Source organism: Hipposideros armiger, unplaced genomic scaffold, assembly GCF_001890085.2.
Source record: "Hipposideros armiger isolate ML-2016 unplaced genomic scaffold, ASM189008v1 scaffold_291, whole genome shotgun sequence".
Taxonomy (NCBI): domain Eukaryota; kingdom Metazoa; phylum Chordata; class Mammalia; order Chiroptera; family Hipposideridae; genus Hipposideros; species Hipposideros armiger.
Genome location: NW_017731641.1, coordinates 2,668,918 through 2,680,198, shown reverse-complemented (window position 1 = coordinate 2,680,198; position 11,281 = coordinate 2,668,918). Strand labels below are relative to the sequence as shown.

Sequence of the window (11,281 nt, the reverse complement as noted above, 5' to 3'; positions counted from 1 at the left end):
GAAGCAACGTCCTCCACAACTAGACTGAAGAACAAAACGACAGCAACTTGTCTGTTCCCCTTCCCCCAATTCCCCAGCACTGTTCCCATCCCCCCCAATTCGCCAATTAAAAAAAAATCTTAAAAAATAAAAAAAGTAGACTGACAAAATTAGGACAGTGGTTACATCTGGTGAAGAACCTGCAGATGCATCAGGGAGGAAAACCCAAGGAATTTCAGTAAAATTGGTAATGTTCTAGTTCTTAAGTTGGGCAGAGCACCCATGGTTGTTCATTTTATTTACTGTTACATATGTTTTTGTACATCTCAAATATTACATGATAAACATGGGCACAGGGGTAATGATTTGAAAGAAAGATGCCAGGATATGCAACCAAATAAGAAAGAAGGAAAATTTAAAGCATTCATCAATGAAAAATATAATCAGTGTTACTGGTGATGTAACAATATGACCCAAAGGCAAAGGTAAAATACTGATATCAAAGTTAACAGCCTTTCACAGAAAAACTAATAAAATAATGGCCCTACTCTCCTTTTTATCTTCTCCCCACCTCATATGCTAGACTCAACCACCTCATATGCTAGACGCAAAGGTCACTGTGTGGGGATGAGTCAGAAAAACATTAGCTTACACTTTTGTTAAACCCTGAAAAACCACATATGGGCTGCAGTTTGTCTAAATCTGGGTACTTTTTGGATTCTTTAGGTAAAGCAGCAGTCATTTTTCTGCACTCCAACTGTTCTCCCACCTCAATTTTCATTTCTTAACAGGGATCTTTGTGGTCCACCATTTGAGTGTTTGAAGAAAAAAAAACCAGATCCAGCATTATCACTTTTAACTTTGCATTAGCAGACAAGATTCCATCTTCTGGTTTCTCCATGGTTGTGACCTACTGTCCAGCCTGGCATAGCCAAATGACAAGATCTCACCTGGACAACAAAGTGAGTCACCCTCCTCCCCAATGCCACCAAATATTATCCTACCATCAATATCTGTAAACTGCACCAAAAACCAAAGCTGAGTCTTAAATATTCTGAGCTAGTGAGGGGGTTGTACTTCTTAGCCCTAATCACCATTCAAACGTAAAATTTAATTTCTAGCCTGAAGCAAACCCTCCCCCAGGATACCACTGAGTAGGCAGCATTGAAATGTTTTGGATGACTCAGCCACCTGTTTTCAAATATTATTTAACTGGCTTCGCCCCTCTCCCCAGCAGCTATTCAAAGACCCTGAGGACCTCTCCAACTCAGATCAACCAACTCTCTCTGCCCAACGCTCTGCATTCTAACAGCGGTGGACAGGAGGGGAGGAAGCGAAGGGCTGGGGTACCAGCCCAGCAGAATCTGCAGCCCACACCTGTGTCGGAGGCCCCTTCCCGGATCTTGATAGGGGGCGTTGGTGGGGGTCCTCCGAGCACGCGGGATGTCGGAACCCGCGCAGGCTGACCGGTGGGGTCAGACCGAGCTGGGCCGCCTCACCTGCACTCGTGTAGGGCCGCAGGATTAATGGCAGCACCAGCCACAATACAAATTCCAGCGCCACCATGTCAGCTAGGACCGATGTTCCCGCGCAGGACTCGGGACTCGAGGTCCCGGCCAGTGCGAGGCCTTAACAGGCCTGGCCGTGGGACAGGGCCTACGCGGGACGGGACCTACGCGGGTCGGAGCCGTGGGGCGGGGCCTGAGCGGGGCGGGACCTACGCGGGTCGCAGCCGCGGGGCGGGGCCTGAGCGGGGCGGGGGCTGCGCGGGACGGGGCCGTGGGGCGGAGCAGACCTGACCCCACCTTTCCAGGCCGTTCGCTCAGTGCAGCGGTTTGCGGCCGCCCTCCAGGCCTCACCTCTCCCCTTCTCGGCCGCCGTAGTTAAGTAAAAAAAAAAAAAAAACACCAACAAACGGTTCCCCAGCAACGAAAAAAAACCAACGGGAACCATCGGCACCATCTCTGGGAGAACCGGGAGAACTAAGGTGAGGCGGTTTACCCCACTTCCTCTCCGAAACCGAGACCTCATCTTTTCCCATCGCCCGTCGTATTCTCTCCGGATCCCCGACACATTCTGGGAACCCTGGGGCAGATTGGGGACCCAGGCAGCCTGATCTGAAGTCCCAGATCCTCGACGTCCTGCCCTCTTCGACGCCCTCCGCTCCTCAGATGGGTTCAGGGTCTAACCATTTTTTTTCACAACCCTAGAAGGATTCAATACCTCATCTCCTGTTCCCTCGAAGAAAAGGGGGTCCCTCCATAGATTGGCCCTTATGAAACCATCTAGTTTCCCACCGAGACCCCTACCTACCACTGCTTCCGGCCTTTTTTCGGCGTTAACTCTCAAACAGGCCAGAACCCTGTGTGTTTGCACACTCCGTAGCCCAACCGCTGCTTGGCAGCTATCCTTAATCTAGCCCTTGTATTCCAAGACAGAAAGACAATACTTGGTCTAGACAAAACCAGAACATGTAAGAATCACAAAACTTTGGAGGCTGTGTTTGCAAAATCATGACTGCCCCTGCTCTACTGCCTCCGCTGCCCCTTGCAGAGTATACTGATGTTTCGAGGCATTGTAGAACATGCTTCAGAAGTGGAAGCAAAGGGAAAGACTAAGTGTGAAACCTCTTCAATCACAAATTAGAGTAATTTCTAGAACCAGGACTGGTTCCTACTTAATTTTTTAAACTTTAGACCCTAAACAGGGTCTTCTAAGTAATTTATTAGGAATTTTTTTTAATAATCATTCTCAAATTCCCGCGGGATAGCAAAATTACACTAACCTTTTAAATACAGAAAGGATAGGTACAGAAAGAAAAAGTACTTGGTGTTCTAGTGGAGAAACTGATTTTTGTTATTAAAAAAATGATTTGGCCTATGATATGGGTCTTGTATTTGTAATGTTCTAATTAATAATGGAGAATTCAAAACTCTTTAGAAGAAATGAGTGGACTTGAATTGTGTTGTTGAAAAAATATTGAACCCCAGGAAATTTGGGACTCAGAAATAATTTGTTGCCATAGTTGTGATTATATAAGTAAAATGAGACAAATTTAAAGACAGTACTCTTTAATGAATCTCTAGGTACAATAGGCATTTTCTTCCAAGGAGATGTCGATTCCATTCTCCAACACGCACTACCGAATTCCACAAGGATTTGGGAATCTTCTTGAAGGGCTGACACGTGAGATTCTGAGGGAGCAACCGGACAATATACCAGCTTTTGCAGCAGCATATTTTGAGAATCTTCTAGAGAGAAGAGAGAGTAAGCTTTTTTTAAAAAATAGGCATTTTAAAGAAATAAGAGACTGAGCATTTGGTTATGGTGAAACTTGCTTAAGATCATCCCTATTCCACAGAAAGCCTTTACAAGGCAAGTAGCTTCAAATAACAGTTCTTGCTGTTTGAAACATGTGCCTTTTAACGGGTTCTCTTAAATCACATTACTTCACATTTTTGAAGATTATCCACTTATTACTGAGACCTTCTTGGTTTTATTTCTCATGGACATACTGGGTAGAAGGGGACCTCAAGAGATCATCCAATCTCACTCTCCCATTTTCCAGCAGGCTGTTCCTATGCACCCCAGGTAGGTGACTGTGTATACTTACTGGGAGGAGAGTTAGTGGTGTTCTTTACATTTTGACTCTTCTTACTTGCAAGTATTAAAAGTATTGTAAAAAACAATTCTACACTTCTTAGATTAAATACATTGGTATTTGCTGGGGGATATGAAACTTTTACAATAAAGGCACAGAGAACTGCTTGGAAAAGTGAACTTCCAGGTTGGGAAGGTAATTTACAGTCTTTCTCTATACTCTCAAGGTCCCATCCTGCCCAGAAATTAAGATTCAGGCTAACAGTGACTCTTTGGTAGAGAGCCAAAGCAGAATTTCTTCACTTCCATAAATAAAACTTCCAAATCCCCAGCCTTGAAGGTTCATTACTATCAAGACTGGACCCCGTGGTCAAAATGGGAATTATCACAGCCATAAATTTTTATTAATAACCTATTCTTAACTGGAACAACCATTTTGTATAAGCTTTAATCATTACTTTTGATTACAGTATTCCAACAGTGTGGTAAAGGCGACTAGAAAGAACCACAAGCAAGTAAACATTCCACTTTAGACCATTTTACAGCAGGAGGAAACCTACCACAAGGCTTGAACTGAAACAACTCTGGTCACACTGCACAGCTCCATCCTGGTATCTTCTTTGCTGTACCCTGGCAGAGCTCAAAATCTCTGCCAATTTCCTGAATGTTGCTGGTCTTTTCCAGTATCCAGTCACTGCAAATATTTGTTGCACTATCTGAAACTCAAGTGCTACTAAATACTATTAAGAGAAATCCTTAGGGCAAGAGGCGAATTGTCATGAACATTAATTTTGTTACTCTAACTTTAATTTTACAAATTTATGAGTAAAATGACTTTAGTCATTTATTTAGTTTTAGACCTCAGAAACATCCCATTACAAAAACATGATCATTGTGACCAGATCATAATTAAAGCAATTGGTGATTCAGAGTAATGGTCTCAGAATACTAGCTCTCTAACTAATAAAAAATGGGGAAAACTATTTGAAAAAATTTTAAGGACCACACCCATTTCCACTCATGTAAACCAAAGGTGAATTATCCAACTGATACAAGTATTAGAATTTAGTCTTTCCAAAAGGGAAGAGGAAAGTCCTCTAGGCCAGTCTCTTACACAATGCAAGAATTTCCTTACCAGTGTTCCTAATAGGTAATTAATAGCCTTAATTTTTTTTGTGTGTGTGACAGGAAATATGTTAGTATATGAAGTAAGTGGTATCTCAAATCACTGGAAAAGGTGGGCTTTTTATTCAATGATGTTGTGATAAAGATGGAAAAAGATAAAATTGGATCTATTCCTTATATTGTACATCAGGATAAGTTCCAAATGGATTGGAGATTTAAATAGTTTTTAAAATGAAACTATACAAATGCTAGAAGAAAACATGGATAAATTTCTCTATAACATAAAAGAGGAAAACATTTTGCTAGCTAAGTTGCTATAGTTACTTCAAAAATCTAAGAGCAATTAGGGAAAAGATGGATAAAATTGACAATATTACATGACAAAAATTGCCATAAGGATAATACAACTACAAATGATAAACTGAGAAAAGTATTTGTACTTTATATCCCAGTGGGTTAATAAACCTAATAAAGAGCTTGTAAAAAACAGTGAAGAAAAGGGCCGGCCAAGTGGCGCATTGGTTAAGAGTTGGCTTGGGATGCCAGCTCTGAGCAGCAGGGCCCCAGTTCAGATCCCACATGGGCCAGTGACACTGCGCCCTCTACAGCTAAGATGGTGAACAATAGCTTGACCTGGAGTTGGGCTGCCGTGAGTCACTGGCAACAGCATAAGCTGCAGTGGGGCTGCAGTGGGCTGCCATAAGCTACCGTGAGTGGCTCACAGCCAGCGTGAGCTGCCATAAGCGGCTGTCCAGTGGCCAGTGACCGATCTGCCTTAGCTGGAGAATGCAATGATCATAATACCAACATGGGCCAGTGAAGCGATGTCCTCCACAGCTAGACTGAAGAAAAAAAGGACAGCAACTTGTCTGTTCCCTTTCCCCAATTCCCCAGCACTGTTCCCCTCCCCCAGTTCCCCAATAAAATCTTTAAGAAGAAAAAAACAACCCTATATAAAATATGGGCAAGTGATATGAACAATTCACCACACAAAAATTCAAATGACCCTTAGCATATTAAAACATACTCAAACTAACCCATAATAATAGAAGCCCATGTTAAAACTACACCAAGGTACCATCACCCACCCCCACCCCCACTTATCAGATTGGGAAAAAGTCGAAAGTTGCCAATTTATTCTAGGCAGGGCGAGGGGGAAATAGGCACTCATAGGCACTGCTGGAGGAGATACCAAATGATACAATCCCAAAGAGAGGAAAATGGCAGTATCTACCAAAATTATATACATATTTAACCTTTGACCTAGAACTTCCACTTCTTCACTTTTCATTGCATTTTTATTTGAGGAAGCAACACAAATATCCATAGTAGGGGATTTATTGAATAAACTGTAGAATACATCCACACAATGGAATGATATAAAGCTTTAAAAAAAAAAACAATGGGGTTGAAGTGATTTTCAAGATATTGGGTTGTCAGAAAAGTGAAGACATATTTTTGCAACGAAAAACATAGAAAAATATGTCATGACTTTTCCGACAATCCAATATATTAAGCGAAAAAAGTGAGGTGGAAACAAATGTGTTTAGTATGCTACTAATATCTAAGAAAGGGATATTGATATGAATATATAAATTCATTTATATTTTGTAATGGAAGAATAAATCTTTTAAAAAATTAACATTTACCTCTAGGGAGAGAAGGAATAGAGTCAAGGGAACAAGATAGAAGCTAGATTTCTCTGAATATACCTTGAATTCAAAATCATAAATGTTTAACATAGTTATAAGATAGAATTAAATTTAAAAATCGTTAAACAATTTCTAAAATTTAAAAGCAAAGCAAAACAAACCTAACAGTATTGACTAGGTAGAGTACCCACACAGAAAGTAATTATTTCAAGTGACTTTATAACAGTAATTTGACTACTTCCCTGGTAGACATAGCCTAAAAACACAAAATGAAGTAAAAAAAAAAATCTTAAATTATTTTCAGTAATTGTTAATTAATAGTATACTTATTCTGAAATTATTTGTTATATATTATAGGACATACAAATAAGTAACTCTCCTACCATCATTAGGACTAAGATTTTTAGTGTAAGAAATATGACTAACAAATATACACTAAAATTAATAAAATCCTGTAAGCCTAAATTTGAGTTGAAAAATATCAGTGTGACCTCATGATATATTTTTTGTTTAAAAAATGAAAGTTATTTTCTAGCTCTTTACATGTTTTTAAAAGGCTTTAAAACATGACTAACCCAGTGCCCCCCGAGACCCTAGCCCCTAGACTGTGGATCCTAACTACCATATCCCAGGAACCAGGCCTTCTTGGAGAACTAGTTAATTCCTTGAACTCTGCAGGAAATATGAACACGAGGCTGGACATCTTCCCATACCAGAAAATAAGGAAAGTATCAAAGATTACTTGAGTTGTTTCTAAAGGACTCAAGGGCATCTGAGCACATGAGTAAGCACTTGCTGGCCAATTTTGGACAATTAGAGCATCAATAAGAATAATAAATGCAATGGATTGAAATTCATCCAACTTATTAAATATTCATAAGTTCGTGATTAGAAGAAGGAGAGGGGGAGGGGGTGGGGAGAGGGGAAGGAGGAGAAGAAAGAGCTCCTTGAGAGAGGATCCTAAGGAACCAAATGGTTATTCTGAAAACTAGTAAATAAAGGGAAAGAATCAAAACCAACCTGCCTTATTTATAAGAACTGTAGTTCAGGGTAACCAAATAGTTGATGAAGGAAAGTTTTTTATTGAGTACTCTAGAGATAAAGAAAAAATGATCAAATTAGAACATTGCAATTTTGTAACCCCTAAAGAAATTAAGCAAGCATCAATGGGCTCATAAAAATTATAAAGAGAGACAACCAAATATTATATATCTCCTGACAATTACACTGCACTACCTATATTCTTGCCAAAAAACAAAATCATAGATGAATCAGATTGAGTTGTAGATGTAACTAGCAGTCTACAGGAAATTCGAAGGCAAAGGAAATTGTTAAAAAATCATCATAGGAATGTAATACAAAATATCTAAACTATGGAAAACTCCAAAGAAAAAATGGCCAATTTCCTCAACAAATAAATTGTAAGAAAAAAATGTGGAGTGGGAGGTAGGGAGCTTTCAATTAAGAGATTTAAAAGACAATAAAAGACTGTTCGTGCCCATTGTTTGGGTCCTGATTTGAATAAACCAACAGAAATATATATATATATATATATACATATATATATATATATATATATATATATATATATAGACACACACACACTCGTACATATGACAATGGGGGTAATTTGGATAGTTGATGTTAAGGAATTATTGATAGTATTTTTAGGTGTTATAATGGTTATTTTGGCTCCATATTTTAGAGATGCGTACTGAAATAAATATTTGTAGATAAAATAACATGATGCCTAGGATTGGCTTGAAAATAATCAGAAGAAAGGGCAGGAAAGAGTAAAATTTCAGATAAGATAATCATGAGTTTATAATTGTTGAATCTGTTCAGGTGCACGTGGGAATTTGTTATATTATTCTCTTATTTTTTTGTATTTTATTTTTTTATTTTAATTTTCTTTATTTTATTAGTTTCAGATGTGCAAAGTAATGTAATAGTTAGACATTTAATCCCCTCATAAAGTGATAACCCACCCCCAAGCTCTACTACCCCTCTGACATCTTATATAGCTGTTATATTGACTATCTTCCCTATGTTGTACTCCACATCCCGTGACTATATATACCTATATATTTAGTTGTAGTTGACATTCAGTGTCATTCTACTTCAGCTTTAGGTGTATAGCGCATTGCTCAGACATCTACACAGTCTATGACGTGATCCCCTTGATAAGTCCGGTGCCCATCTGGCACCTTATGTGATCTTTACAACATTGTTGATTACATTCCCCATACTGTATTAACTATCAATTTGTATCTCTTAATGCCTTCACCTTTTCACTCTGCCCCCAACCCCGTTCCCATCTATCACCCTGATAGATCTAGTACCTATTCTGGCACCACACCTAGTTATTACAATATTATTGACTATATTCCTTATGCTATACCCTACATCCCCATGACTACTGTATAACAACCAATTTGTGCTTCTTAATCCCTTCCCCTTTCACCCATCCTTAACCCCCCTCCCATCTTAAAGAAGTCCCTCTAAGATTTCCTATAATACTGCTTTGGTGGTGAACTCCTTCAGCTTCTTCTTGTCTGGGAAGCTTATCTGTCCTTCAATTCTAAATGACAATTATTCTCTATTTTTATAAATTTGAAATTCTTCATAATTAAAAGTTAAAGAAAAATTCCGTCTCAATGTAAATACTTCTTCCTGTCCATGTCAACTGACTATATAATGTGCATCATTTAAAAAAAAAAAAACCTCCCATCCTTCACTTTTCTGCATTTCCTTACAATTTAGCATTTATTTTTATTCATATTCCTGTTTACTAATTCATGTTTATAAGTTTTCATACTTATTTATACTTAAGTATTAGCATTTATTCTGTTTCTCCCATTTATAAATTTTATGAAGGCAGCAATTACAGTTTTTACTGTCTTTCTAAATATACCCAATGGCTCATCTAATGTTTAATTTATCATGTATTTAATGATCACTGGTTATATGTGCAGTGCTAGGCTTTGAACAACATTAATAAGATTTTTAACTGGCAGTTATGAACCTGGATTTTGAAAACAGATTGTGTTACTATTCTAGATTTATTTTAATGAATGCAAATAAGTCTAAAATTATTATATTTTTATTATTTAGAAACCAACTTTGATCCAGCAGAATGGGGGACTAAGGTAGATGACTGCTTCTATAACAACCATGCATTCAAGGTATGGCTCTGTGAAGCCGTTGGATTTGGTTATTTCCTCTCCCTGGCCTCCAAAACAGAGATCATTGGGATCTCCCCAGAATCATGAAAATTGTGAGAGGCCACACAAATATCTTATTAAACCTTTTTAATTGTGCTGTTTTTTTCTGATGAGAAATTCTTTTCTAATGTTTCTGAAGCACATACAGATACATAGTTTAAATTTAAAGATGATCAATAGAATGTACTTGAAAGTTATAGAATAATTACTCTCATTTATCCTTCAAGATTTATTGCATATTACAGTGCTTAGCAGTAGCAGATAATAAATATTTGTTGAATTAATGAATGCTATTTCATAAAATAAAACACTTTATCCAATTATTTCATTATCATTGACATCCTACAATAGACTGATTAGAAATAAAGATGTTAGTGGTATGTAGAGTTTTCTCTATAAAGCTAATCTGTTCAGAGACTGAACCTATTTTCTCTAGTAGCATTCTTAGAACCAGCCTTTCTTAACCAAGGTTCCTCAAAATAATTAAGCTCTACGCTGAAGGCACCCATTGCATGTCTCTCCTTTGTATCTAGAAGAATTCCAGTTATGTACCATCCTTGGGAGAATTGAGACAATAGTCACTCAAAATATTCTGTGTTCTGTGGTCCAGATAAGGAATACTGGTTGAGAAAGGCATCAGAAAGCCTTTGCATCATTGGCATCAACTGGGAGCTTAGGAAAATTCAGTCTCAGGTCCTACCCCAGGTCTACAAATCATAAATTGAATTTTAACAAGACCCCCAAAGTAAATTATAGGTACATAAAAGCCTGAGAAAGCACTACTCTAGACAACTGTGATAAAACATTAGTCACAAAGCACCCTCAGATATTTGAATTAAAAGGGTTTAACAAAATTCAAGTTTTGTTGGTGTTCCACAGTAGATTGGGGAATTTCCTGGGAAAATATCTGTCATTTATTCCATGAGTTCAAAAATCAAGCTCCATCTATTTGTGCCTACCAGATAATGGGGGTGTTCTGTTTATTTCTATTTAACTAGATTCTTGGTGTTCATATTTTATTGAAATCAAAGGGAAAATTTTGAAAAATTTTAAATATTTGTGTCATATAGCAATTTCAGGTGTTTTCCTTCTCTTTTGACTGTTTTTTTTTACTGTATTTAAATAGTTTTTTTATTATTTTTTATTGTGAAATACATTTTTAGAATAGTTTCAGCTGTACAACACAGTGCAATAGTTATACTTTTTACCCCTCGAAGTGACAACCCTCCTCCTCCAATCCGCCGCCCCACTTTCCCCCCAATATCATACATATCTATTACAATTCCCTTGACTCCACTCCCACACTGTACTCCACATCCCATGACTATATATATTCACTTATAGTTGGCATACAATATTATACAACATCAGCTTCAGGTGTACAGTGCAATGATCAAGCCTCTACCTCATCCATGATGCAGTCTCCCTAGCAAGACATGTGACCATCTGACACCCTACAAAATATTTACATTATTAATTATTTTCCTCGAACAGTCTTTCATATCCCTGTGGCAATATTGTAGTTAACTATTTATGCTGTCTAATCCCTTCCCCTTCTCCCTCATCCCCACCCTTTCCCAACTAGCAACCATCAGTTGTTCCTCTGTATCTCTGAGACCATTTCTGTTTACTTTGCTCGTTCATTTAGTTTTTTAGATTCCACATATAAGTGAAATCATATGGTATTTGTCTTTCTCCGAC

General features: G+C 38.1%; 2 protein-coding genes across 5 annotated transcripts in view; one reads left to right on the top strand and one right to left on the bottom strand.

Moving 5' to 3' along the window:
- Nucleotides 1–1,699, bottom strand: part of SIAE (sialic acid acetylesterase) — a 36,260-nt gene extending 34,561 nt beyond the window's left edge. Inside the window, exon 1 of the mRNA XM_019658891.1 lies at nucleotides 1,479–1,699. Coding sequence (XP_019514436.1) covers nucleotides 1,479–1,545 — 67 coding nt within the window. The 5' untranslated portion in view covers nucleotides 1,546–1,699. The remainder of the gene's footprint in view (nucleotides 1–1,478) is intronic.
- A 143-nt stretch (nucleotides 1,700–1,842) lies between these two features.
- The window catches only part of SPA17 (sperm autoantigenic protein 17), a 22,502-nt gene continuing 13,063 nt past the window's right edge, over nucleotides 1,843–11,281 (top strand). Inside the window, exons 1-3 of one of the 4 annotated variants that reach the window (XM_019658859.1) lie at nucleotides 1,843–1,966; nucleotides 3,066–3,246; nucleotides 9,471–9,541. In XM_019658859.1, the coding sequence (XP_019514404.1) occupies nucleotides 3,093–3,246; nucleotides 9,471–9,541 (225 nt within the window). In that variant the 5' untranslated portion in view covers nucleotides 1,843–1,966; nucleotides 3,066–3,092. Of the gene's footprint in view, nucleotides 1,967–3,065; nucleotides 3,247–3,278; nucleotides 3,571–9,470; nucleotides 9,542–11,281 lie in introns of those variants that run through there. The other 3 variants (XM_019658856.1, XM_019658858.1, XM_019658855.1) reach the window with 3 other exon arrangements.